Source organism: Bison bison, unplaced genomic scaffold, assembly GCF_000754665.1.
Source record: "Bison bison bison isolate TAMUID 2011002044 unplaced genomic scaffold, Bison_UMD1.0 scf7180017847681, whole genome shotgun sequence".
Taxonomy (NCBI): Eukaryota; Metazoa; Chordata; class Mammalia; order Artiodactyla; family Bovidae; genus Bison; species Bison bison.
The window spans coordinates 60,779-73,158 of NW_011478254.1; the positions used below are offsets into that span (position 1 = coordinate 60,779).

General features: G+C 49.9%; 1 protein-coding gene across 1 annotated transcript; it reads left to right on the forward strand.

The window, feature by feature from the left end:
• Positions 1-2,734: 2,734 nt before the first annotated feature.
• On the forward strand, positions 2,735-11,588 carry TTLL2 (tubulin tyrosine ligase-like family, member 2). Its single transcript, XM_010843653.1, has 2 exons — positions 2,735-3,017; positions 9,864-11,588. Exon 2 carries the CDS (start codon positions 9,882-9,884, stop codon positions 11,466-11,468), a length of 1,587 nt encoding a protein of 528 aa, XP_010841955.1. The 5' UTR covers positions 2,735-3,017; positions 9,864-9,881; the 3' UTR covers positions 11,469-11,588.
• The last annotated feature ends 792 nt before the right edge of the window (positions 11,589-12,380 follow it).

Genomic DNA, 12,380 nt, shown 5'->3' on the forward strand with positions numbered 1-12,380 from the left:
CTGGCAGTCACTGGTGGTCTGAGAAGCAGCATCTTGACTGTTTTAAGAACAATTAATCTTCAGTACAGGGTTCCCTAACAGCTCAGTGGTAAAGAATCTCCCTGCCAAGCATAAGACGTGGGTTCGATCCCGGGGTTGGGAAGATCCCCCAGAGAAGGAAATAACAGCCCACTCCAGTATTCTTGCCTGGGGAATTCCATGGACAGAGGAGCCTGGCAGGCAGAGTCAGATACAAGCTACTTGGGGGTGGGGACCATAACGTTGAAATATTTGGGGGTTGGGAAGGACAGGACTTTAGATGATTCTAGATCGAATTCCTCCTGTGCAATTGATGAGAAAAGCAGGACTAGACAGCAAGGTTAGTGATTAGTCCTGGACCACACAGCTGGTTAATTGAGGAAACGGTACTATAACCTGGTTTCGTAAGTTACTGTTGAGGATGTTTTTCTACTAAAAGGCAAGAGAGTGATAAAGAATTCCCAGTGCTCTCCAACTGAGATAGATGCTCAGTTTTTAGAACTTTTTATTGAAGTGCAACGTAAAGACAGAAAAGGTACAATTACATGTGTACAGTTTGGTGAATTTTCACAAACAGAACACACCGACGTAACCCGCACCCAGACCAAGAGACCAACCAGCGCCAGCGTGGCCCCGGGGACGCGTTGCCATCACCTCCTCCAAGGGCAACAGCTCCCAAACCATAGGCTGATTTTATGTGCTTGCTCACGTGTGATCCTCTGAAGTTTTTCTTACAAGAGTATCTTGTTCATGTAAGTGCTTCAACAGTACTTAAGTGATGATGGTAATTAACAGCAGTCCATTCTCAATAAATGCTTACCATCCTTCCAATAAGCCAGGCAGTACCCAAGTTTCGATTTCCTATGCATTTTAACTGGCAAAGTGTCAGCAGTGTGGTTACTGGTTGGCACGTTCTTTGGGGTCCAGGAAAGACTTCCACATTCCCATAATCATGCTGCTTTCCCTGCCTGCCTCCCTCAGGCTTGGTAGATGGGGTTGCTTTTCTATTGACCACCTCGGGCAAGGGTCTTGGGGATGGAACTGGGGTGTAACAAAATAGTGAAAATTCTTTTACGGATTCAGAGTTTCCTTGGACTCCGTGAAAATTCTAGATTTTAAACATCATAATGCATCCAGCTTCCTCCTGATCCTCTCAGAGGGCAGAATGTACAATAAGACTGTCTGGTTGCAGAGAACAGACTTGCGAGCTTGAGGGTGAGTTTAGCAGACGCTGTAAACAGTGGATGCTTGTGAGGTCCACGAAACTGGTGAGAGAAAGCCTCAAAGGGTTTGGCGTGGAGCTGGGCAGATGGCAGTCCTGGATCAGCCCTGCCCTGGAGCGCGGACACCCCTTTGAGTCGGTTTTGCATGTGGGCAGTGACCAGGAGGCACTCACTGAGCCATCCTGAAGCCTTCCCATGTCTGAGGAGGCCCAGGGTCCTCTGGAGAACTCAAGCCATGGAGAAAACTGAGCCCAGTGAGAAATGATCAAAAGGAGGCCAAACGTGGAAAAGACAGTTTGGAGAAACGCATGTTCTCATTTGGAAAAGGACAATCACTGTCATCAGATAAGCGCTCCCTGCATTTTCCTTGCTGTCATGGGCCCTTAGCAACCACCTCTGATCGGAACCATCACCTCCTTTCCCAGCCCCGACACTCAGCGGGGCACTCAGCATCAAACTCTAGAAGCTCAAGGACCATCTCGAACTGAACGGAACATCTGCAACTGTTGATCCAACTCAGACAATTCAGGTCCAGACGCCTTCACTCCAGCCCAGAGGCCTCCCCCGGCATGCACGTCCCTGACATCCTCCCAGGCCTGCCCTCGCCTGCTGTGCCTCAAGACAGTCAGCCGAAGGACTTAATTACTCTTGGTTTTTAGAAAACTTACCAGGTGGGTGGCTGGAGGACGGTAATGAATAATAACAAGTGAACACAACAAATCGAAAAAGAAAGATGCCTTCTAGGCTCCATACAATGACCGATTTTATTCTTGATTCGCCAACTAGAAAATCTGCAGTGATTCCCTTTTGCTTGACGCCACTCAGCCGACGTCTTCAGCTGCCGGGATGTGCAGCGCTTATACGGTAATGCGAAGCAGTTCATTGGTCCTGAGTGGTTGTAACCGGGCCTGTAATGAGGTAGGTGATGGGGAAACGGTACACATTAACAGTGAGGTGATAACAGGCCGGAACCTGAAGGGGCTGAGTAGAGAGTTTCTGTGCTAGGCCCCGGCTTCGAGACGGCTCTCTCGGGTTGAGGGCTAGAGTCCACAGGCCTGGCCCACAGGCCCCAGAAAACGGGGCGAGACTCTGGGGCAGCGTTCAGCCTTCCTGGAGGGTGCGTCCACCTGGCGTCTGCTGTGGCTTCAGTGGATAAAAAAGGCTTACTTTGGAAATGCAGATGTTTTATGTAGAAATAATATTTGTTGTGGTCCCACTAGAGTAATGCCCAGGAGATCCCCAGGGGCCTACCAGAGGTGCCCACCGCCTCTTCTCTGAGTCCTCAGGAGTGTCATCGATGGGACCACTCGGCCTCGGCCTTCATGGTCTCCTGCAGGGAAGGAAGCCCTCCAGAGTGCGGGTGAAGGAAGCTGGGGGCCCACACCCTGACCAGGCCCTGAGCCCTCGGCCTGCGTGGTCTGGAGGGAGGGAAGCCTGGGGCCCACACCCTGACCAGGCCCCCAGGGTTTGTGAGGAGAGCAAGCCGCATCACCAGTGACCCACACACCAGCGTCCGGTCCTGCACCTCTCAGCTGGGCTCTGCAGCTGCCAAGGGAAGACCCCAAACCCACCCCCGGATCAGGGCCTGACGACACAGCGTTCCGTTCCCACTTGGTGCCCAGCGTTTATATGCAGCCAGTTCAGGGGCCATCGCACCCACACCTGGACATCGCAGCCACGCCTGGACATCAGCCACGCCTGGAGGGTGGCCCCTAAGTGCGCCGGCACCCAGGACCTGTCCTGCTCGAGGTGCTGGGTCCAGGGTCACTAGGATCGGTGAGCAGACATCCTGTCCTGCTGGCATAGCAGGCGGATTCTTTACTGTCTGAGCCACCAGGGAAGCCTGGGACATGGTAGAATTTCCATTTCCAGTCTGTCCCCTTCCAGCAGCATTTATGAACCATGAACACATTCTAGGGAGGCTGGGCCCGAGAGGTGTTTGGAAGTGGCCTTTGCTTTCAGGAAACTGAAGGATTTAATGATTAAATAGACTTCCTTACAATTAACACCAAAACTGGCACATGGGTGCTGTTTGAGAATAATGAAAAATTGTTCTGGGTTTAAACGATGCCAACTTTTCCTGAAAAGAACATGTACGTATGTAGTACATAGGAACTCTTTTAAAAAGCTATTATTGAAGTATAGTTGATTAACAATATCAGTTTCAAGTGTAAGAAGGAACTCTTAAGTTGGCTGACTTAAAACATAGGACAAATCAGGGACTTCCCTGGTGGTGCAGTGGTTAAGCCTTCACCTTCCAACACAGAGGTTAGGATTCAGTCCCTGGTTGGGGAGTTAAAATCCTACATGCCTTGGGGCCAGTAAACCAAAACATAAAAGAGAAGGAATATTGTAGCAAATTCAGTAGACTTAAAAGAGTAGGGCAGGTAATATATAGGGAATTTGTTTAGTGTGAGAGGCACTCCGTGTTTCTATAAACTATAAACCATGACTGAAGTCTGTAGACTAAGCATCAGGAAAGGGGGATAAACAGGATGGTGACGTCTCTAAGACAAACGGTTGAGGTTGACTCGCCCCCATAAACTGGCTTCTCCATCCAGAAAAATTACGCTGGAGCCTCCAGCTAGTGCTCATTCCCGTTCGATAAAAATGGAAGTTTTTTTAAAGTTTAACGAACTTCTCAACTTGAAAATCGCTGTGCTAAGCCGTGTGAAGTGTCAGCTGTGGGTAGAGATTCTACCTGCACACCAAGGTGGCATTTTAAAATATACTGACTGTGACTAATGCTAAGCCGTGTGAAATATCATCTGTGGGTACAGATTCTACCTTCACACCAAGGTGGCATTTTAAAATACACTGACGTGTGACTGAAGGTAATGCTATTAATAATAAGAAAGAAAAGGAAATCCCATTGTCTTAAGAGACGCATGAAAGTGAAGGCTTTGTAAAGGAACTCTCCAGTAATTCCCAAAAAAGGCGGGGAAAAGATTTTTGGATTTAACTTTTCAAATTGAAGTTTCAAGGCCTTTCTGCAGAAATACAGTTTTATGACTTGCATCTTGTGCACATACACGCTGTAAACAGGCTCGTCGGTCATGTCCACTGACCGACGTTTCTTATGGAACCAGACTCTCCACTTGGGTGAATCAGGGTCGCCTGAGAAGGTCCCTCTCCCCGCCCCCACACCTTCCCTCTCTCAGTTCATTGGCGAATGAAGGGCATGGTGTTAATTAGATGGTTTAATAATTTAGTGGGATCTCGTTCCCATGGAAGCAGCCCCGGGGGCAATTTGTCCTTTAAGCAGTGAAAGTGCTAAAAAAACTGTGGGGTGGGGGAAAACTAACTCCCAGTTCTTCGCTAAGGGTCTACTTTGGGAGGAAGGGAGCATGAGAGCTGGCAGTCTGACGGGCCCTGGGGGCCAGCCCTTCCTAGGAACTCTTGTGCAGAGACCGGTCTTTCGGGAGAAGCAGTGGGCCCACAGGGGCATCCCGGGAGCTGTGATTCCGGCCATGACAGAAGTGCTGTCTGGCTGATTCCCATCCCCAGAACCATTGTGTGCTGGGATATCATCAAGGTCTGGGAAAGAGAAGCTTCCTTTATGGCCAGGACTATGTGTGACCAGTGCTGAAAGTGAAAGTCGCTCAGTCGTGTCAGACTCTTTGCGACCCCATGGACTATACAGTCCACTTCTCCAGGCCACAGTACTGGAGTGGGCAGCCTTTCCCTTCTCCAGGGGATCTTCCCAACCCACAGATGGAACCCAGATCTCCCACATTGCAGTAGATTCTTTACCAGCTGAGCCACCAGGGAAGCCCAAGAATACTGGAGTGGGCAGCCTTTCCCTTCTCCAGGGGATCTTCCCACCCAGGACTCGGGCCCGGGTCTCTTGCGCTGCAGGCAGATTCTTTATGAGCTGAGCTGTGACATCATGAGGCTGGAATTACGCTCACGACCTCCTGAGCTATGACATCATGAGGCTGGAATTACGCTCACGACCTCCTGAGCTGTGACATCACGAGGCTGTAATTATCCTCACGACCTCCTCTGTGTCTGGAATCGTCTTGCTCCTGGGCCAGCTCGTGCTCTGACAAAGTCAGCGTGTTACCTCCCACGGAAGACGTGGGACTCGGCGTGTCTGAAACGTCAGTCTCAGGGAGCCTGTTCCAAGGTTCCCTAGGCCTTGAGGCGCTCTAGTTCACACAGCTGAGTTCACGGCTGGTTCCGGCCCTGTGTGCTCGATCGTCCGTCCAGATGAGGGCTTTTCATCTCAGGGACCGGGCAGCAGTGGCGTGGGGCACACACAGAGGACGCTGGCCTTGGCTGCTGCAGGGTCTGCGGAGCTCACAGCTCCCCAGGGCTGAAGGGGCTGCTGCCCGCCTCCTCCTCCAGGGACAGAGACCCACCCCTGGCTTCCATCCTCGGGGCCGGGACCCCTCTGCTTGGGGTTGCTGGCTTGGGAGCATTCCAGGATGTACCAGTCTCCAAGGGACTGTCTATGACCCACGTCCCTCCTCCCACAGAAGGGCCTCAGAGTTTGTCTCCAACCTGTTTTTCTTATTTAAATTAGAGTCTAGTTGATTTACAGTATGGTGTTAGTTTCAGGTGTACAGTGAAGTGATTCGGTTATATACACACACATATATATCTCCACTCATTTTCAGATGCTTTTCCCACATAGGTCGCTGCGGAGCATTGAGCAGAGTTCCCTGAGCGGAGCAGTACGTTCCTATCGGTCGTCTATTTCATATGTAGTAGCGTGTGTATGTTAACCTCAGCCCCCAGATTACCGCTCCCTCCACCGTAACCATGTCTGTTTCTACATCTGTGGCTACTTCTGTTTTGTAAATAAGTTCCTTTGCACCGTCTTATTTAGATTCCACGTGTAAATGACATTATATGGTATTTGTCTTTCTTTTTCTGGCTTGTTTCGCTGAGTGTGACAGTCTCTAGGTCTGCCTATGTTACTACAAATAGCACAATTGAGTTTCCTCCCGTGGACGAGTAATGCTCCACCGTATGTATGTATCACATCTTTGTCTGTTGATGCGCATCCAGGCTGCTCCCATGTCTTGGCTATTATAGGCAGCGCTGCAGTGAACACTGGGGGTGCACGCACCTTTTCAAGTTAGGGTTTTCTCTGGAACTCTGCCCAGGAGTGGGACTGTGAGATCATATGGTCACTCTATATTTCACTTTTTAAGGAACCTGTTCTCCACAATGGTTTCACCAATTTGCGTTCCAACTAACAGTGTACCTTTCTCCAAACACACCCTCTCCAGGATTTACTGTTTGTAGATTCTTTGATAATGGTCCAACCTATTTTTAATCCCTACACACATACCCTACACATATTTTTTTTAAATTCAACTATTTGCTGCTGTCAGCACCTGTGAAAACAAGGCAGGATAAACACATTTCAAGTAGCTCCAGAAGGACTTTTATTCAGGAGAAAAAGCTAAAATATGCATTTAGTTTCTCAGTGAAATTTTAGTAGAAAAGTGGATGCTTAACTGAAACGGGGTCTGAGACAGTGTGTGCACCCCCCGGGCAGCCTACCAGGACTCGGCCTCCTTAGACGACGTTCCCCCAATCACCCCACCCCAGGATGAGCCATGGCCTCCTGGGCTCCCTGGTGGGAGCAGACCCAGGCTGACAGAGCTGCCTGGGAGCAGCGTTTCTCATTTCTGTTCTCCTCCAGCTTCTCTGACCACCCCCTGCACAGGCTGGGGAAGGCTGGCTCCGGCCTCTGAGCCCTGATTCCAGGTGAAGTGGGCTCTGGTCAGAACACACCCTCCTCTCTCGAGCCTCTGAGAGGTTTACTCCCAAGGTGGGAGAAGGCGGAGCTGCCAGAACCTGGACACCAGCCCAGCTGGTTTGTCTAACTCGGCATTTCTTACACCGGTTTTCTGAAATGCTACCATTAGCACGGCACACACAGCTGAAGAGGGCATCCCGCTCAATAACGGCAACTTTCTCGGAGATAGAAAAGAAGATTTTCAACTTTGTTTAATCCAGCTTCCATCATTATTTGAGCCAGCCTCACCCCTGCCATGCACGCACACAAGTGTACACACACTCACACACACACACGGGTTGAAATGCATATTAATACCATTGAACACAGTTTGAGAACATCACAATCAGTTCCAAAGACTGAATTCTGTACCAGCCACCACAGTACATGAATTCTACACGTTCCAGGTCAAAGCAGCAACGGTGCTGAAGGCACGCACACTCGTTTTGTTGACTCTGCTCTGTTCACAAGTCTTTTGGACCCTCGTTTGGAAGCCCCTTCCTAGCCGGTTGCAGCCTTGATAGCAGAGGCAACCCACGCCCTACAGGTGGCTTCAGTTCCGAAACAAGGTCACTTGGCAACAAGCATCTCCTTTCCTCCTCGACAACTTCTCGCAGCTTCAAATACGGAGAAGAAGGTGGGTGGGCAAGTCGAGTCTCCCCACCCCTTCCTTCCTTCCCTCCCTCCTTCCATCCTTCTTTTTTTCCTTCTTTTGTTGATGAAAATTCAATTAACCACCAAGTTAGGAAGAAGAAGAAAGGGAACCTTTTTGGAGCCGAATTGAGGACTATAACCCAAGAAGTAGAGGCTCAGAATGCTCAGAGAACCAAGGCACAGTCGTGTGTATTTGAGACAAGAATTGTACATCATGACAACACACTGCTACTTTACATAAAGTTCACCAAGGAGCCACAGTCCAAGTAAACATACAGAGCACACAGCAAGTCTCCATGGCCCTCGACAGAGCTGGGAAAGAACACTCTGCTTTTATGAAGTTTCACTGCTAATGTCAGAAGGAAGTACTTTTATGAAGTTTCACTGCTAACGTCAGAAGGAAGGAAAAACTGACCTTTCTGGTTGCCCAGGCCCTCCCGTCTTTGAGGAGCTCTGGTTAACATGTAATGCGATGCACACGGCCCAGACACACACACGCACGGAATTTTATGCTTAATGTTTTTCTTGTCCTGCCTTAAAATAATAAATCTTATTTTATCACTTTCTTTCTTCTTCCCTTCTTGCCTTCCTTCCTTTCTTGTCCAGACTGGCTGCCCTGAAAATAGAGTGCATGTCACATTTACTCCTGTTCCATCAATCGGAATCTCCCAAACGCCACAGAATTTCCAGCAAATAAATTTTTGTCACTTTACATGATTAATTATGCATGAGTGATACAAATATGGTCAAAGAAACGTCAAAGTGGCCTGAACTTGGAATTTTTGGTGAGAACATAGGACTTGGGAATACTGACGTTTTCTCCCAGAGGCTGTGACTATTTTCACCTTTTTTCTAGGTCATTCCAAAGCCTCAAGCTTCATCATCAGTTTTGGTTTTTCTCATAAATGATCCTTTTCTCTTTCTTTGAAAGTTTAGAAAAATGCTGAATCTTCACTTTCTGTTTCTCTTGTAAAATGTGAGGTGCAATCCTCAGACAACCATTGCTATCACAGAATGAGTTTTTAAAAACTCCAATTTTCTTTCTCAACTCTTTCTTGCAAATGAGCTGATATTTGAACAAACCGGGGGCCTCTGAAACACTGCCAGGCCCTGGCAGTATGAGGTGGGCCCTAGGAGATGGTCACAGGGGCCCGGCCCAAGTTCCTGAAACTTCTCAGGCCAAGACCCTGGCTAATCTCATAACACCACTGTTCCCAGCTTTTTACACATGCTCAGATTCACTTAACTGTAGAAACTTGGCCATTTTTGCTCTGAAGAGTGCTCGCTTTGTAGCCAACAGGGTCCACTGTGGCTCTGTGGAAGTGTGGCGGTGTCCCTGAAAGCACATTTAACTAGTTCTCCTAGAAAGAGGTGCGCCAGTGAGCTCCGAGGAGAAGAGCGTGGGGACAGGTGGGGCTGGGTCTGTAGGCAGCAGAGATGGACGCGTTTGTGCAGAGGCAAGTGTCAGCAAGAGCGGGTGACGTCCCGGAGGGTACAGACCACAGGTGACCTCCGGACCCGGACTCCTGGGTGAAATCTCCACCAGGTGGCCATCAGGCCACCCAACCTCTTTTCTAACAGTATATTTTGTTTTTTATTATTGACGTATAGTTGCTTTACTTCCTTCCCTGAAGTTGGGGCTTCCCTCATAGCTCAGTTGGTAAAGAATCTGCCTGCCATGCAGGAGACCCCAGTTCAATTTCTGGGTTGGGAAGATCCACTGGAGAAGGGATAGGCTACCCACTCCAGGATTCTTGGGCTTCCCTGGTGGCTCATCTGGTAAAGAATCTGCCCACAATATGGGAGACCTGGGTTTGATCCCTGGGTTGGGAAATCCCCTGGAGAAGGGAAAGGCTATACCCACTCCAGTATTCTGGCCTGGAGAATTCCATGAACTGTATAGTCCATGGGGTCACAAAGAGTCGGACACAACTGAGTGACTTTCACTTCACTTTATAATTGCTTTACAATGTTGAGTTTCTGCTGCACAGCAAAGTGACTCAGTTATATGTGTGTGTGTGTGAGTCGCTTCAGTCGTGTCCGACTCTGCAAGTCCATGGACTGTAGCCCGCCAGGCTCCTCTGTCCATAGGATTCTCCAGGCAAGAATACTGGAGTGGGTTGCCATTTATGTATGTTTGTTAATCCCAAACTCCCTCTCCATCCCTTCCATTATTCCCTTCCTCTAACACTTTTCTGGTCATCCATTTCTAGAAAAGAAAACCTTATCAGATGGCCGAAGATGAGCCTCCAGGGGCCAGTCTGAAGCCCCTGGTGTTCCGGGTGGACGAGACCACCCCCGAGGTGGTGCAGAGTGTCCTCCTGGAGCGCGGCTGGAGCAAGTTTGACCAGCAAGAGCGGAACATGGAGGACTGGAACCTCTACTGGAGGACCTCCTCCTTCCGGATGGCCGAGCATGCCAACGTCAAGCCCTGGCAGTGCCTGAACCACCACCCGGGCACCACCAGGCTCACCAGGAAGGACCTCCTGGCCAAACACCTGCGGCACATGGAGAGGCTGTACGGCGCCCCGCTGTATGAGTTCCTCCCCCCCACGTTCGTCATGCCCAGCGACTACAGCAAGTTCGTGGCTGAGTACTTCAAGGAGAAGCAGGCGCTGGACGCCAAGCTCAGCTACTGGATTTGCAAGCCCGCAGAGCTCTCTCGAGGACGCGGAATCATCATTTTCAGTGACATTAAAAACCTGATCTTTGCCGACACGTGCATCATACAGAAATACATCTGCAACCCTCTACTTGTCGGGAGATACAAGTGTGACCTCCGCGTCTACGTGTGCGTCACTGGCTTCAAGCCGTTGACCATCTACATTTATCAGGAAGGCCTGGTGCGCTTTGCCACAGAAAAGTTTGACCTCGGCAATCTGCAGAACAGCTATGCCCACTTGACCAACAGCAGCATCAACAGGTCGGGGGCCTCGTATGAGAAGATCAAAGAGGTGGTGGGCAGCGGCTGCAAGTGGACCCTCAGCCGCTTCTTCTCGTACCTGCGGAGCTGGGACGTGGACGACCTGCTCCTCTGGCAGAAGATCAACCGCGTGGTGATTCTCACCGTGCTGGCCATCGCGCCCTCCGTGCCCTTCGCGGCCAACTGCTTCGAGCTCTTAGGATTCGACATCCTCATCGACGACAACTTGAAGCCGTGGCTGTTGGAGGTCAACTACAGCCCGGGCCTGTCCCTCGACTGTTCGGCGGACGTGTCCGTGAAGAGGAGGCTCATCCACGACACCATCGAGCTGATGCACTTACACAGTCTCAGAAACGACCGGAAGGAGAGCTGTAGTGCTGCAAACGGAAGTCCCGGCGTCTCCCTCGCTCGGAAAGACAGAGGTCAGGGCCGCGACCTTCCTCACGAGTCCTTCTCGCAACCCGGGAGCAGAAGAGCGTTCAGTAAGGACGGAACTCCTGGGGAGAAAGGGGTCACAGCGTGCCCTGAAAACCAGCACACCTGCCAGCCCCGAGCAGTGCTGAGCAGGCAGGAGGTACGTCCGCCGACAAGGGAGCCTCCCAAAGCCAAGCCAAAGGCCAGGGCCAGGCACCCGGCCCTCAAGACGCTCATCCCCCGCGTGTCGCTCATCCAGGCCCGTGGCCGGGAGAAGGGCCTCTCCCTGTGCGTGCAGCCGGACAGTAGCTGGGTGCCCGGTCCCCAGGCAGGCAACTTTGTTCTCATTTTTCCTTTCAACGAAGCTACTTTTGGAGCGTCTAGGAACGGACTCAATGTCAGGAGGATAATTCAAGAGCTCCAGAAACTAACGCATAAGCAGTGTTCTCAAGCGGCAGAAGAGAAAACAAAAAGAAAATAGCATGACTTCTTGAAAAGCAAGAATTCCTCTGCTGGGGAAGGCAAGTGGTTCTGTGCCCACCTCAGTTACTTCCCTGGGATTAGAGCTGTCGATTCGTACATAAATATAAAACTCACAGCAGAGCACGCGCGGGTGTGGTTCCGTTCCATCACATCACCGGTCTCTGCTCGAATCTCTCAGAAGAACCACACGACCCTTACCTGTACTTGGAAATGCCTTATTACAGTTATACTGTGCATTTTTAACATGAAAAAACATTGTCTTTAAAAAGGTTCTTTGGTGAAAACAGTACAAGAAAGGCCAAGGGTTAGCTCTTTCTTTCTTAATAGACCATATTTTGTTCACAATTAGTCTTGTGAATGATCAAACATTCATCTAGAGTGAGTTACTGAAAGCTTCCCCACAAACAGTCAAATGACTGTTCTTTATGGATCCTAGGCCCTAAATCAGACACTGTACCAAACATCTTCCCACCAGGGACGTCCATCAGCCATATTTGAAAAGTGTCCCCTCTCTGCTGGCTTTACTACTGTTGGATTCCCCTCCAGCCCTGCAAAGTCCAAAACCTCCATTCCTGCCCGATAGGAGAAACATAAAGCTCCAGTATTTACTGTAAACGCTGTGCTGAGGAGCCAGACACGAAGATCTCGTGCTGCATGATTCCATTTACACGAAATGCCCAGAGCTGGCAAATCCACAGAAATAGAAAGTAGGCTGGTGGTTCCCAGGAGTTGGTGGGGGCGGGGAATGACAGCTAAATGACCGAGTTTCCTTTTGGGACAAAAATTTCCAGAAGTAGAGCAGTGATGGTTGCACAACGTGTGTAAATGTTTATAAATGTGCTGAATGTCCCTCATGGTAAATTTCATCTTGTGCTTGTTTTACCACAATAAAAAAAGTTAAAGCAGGAAA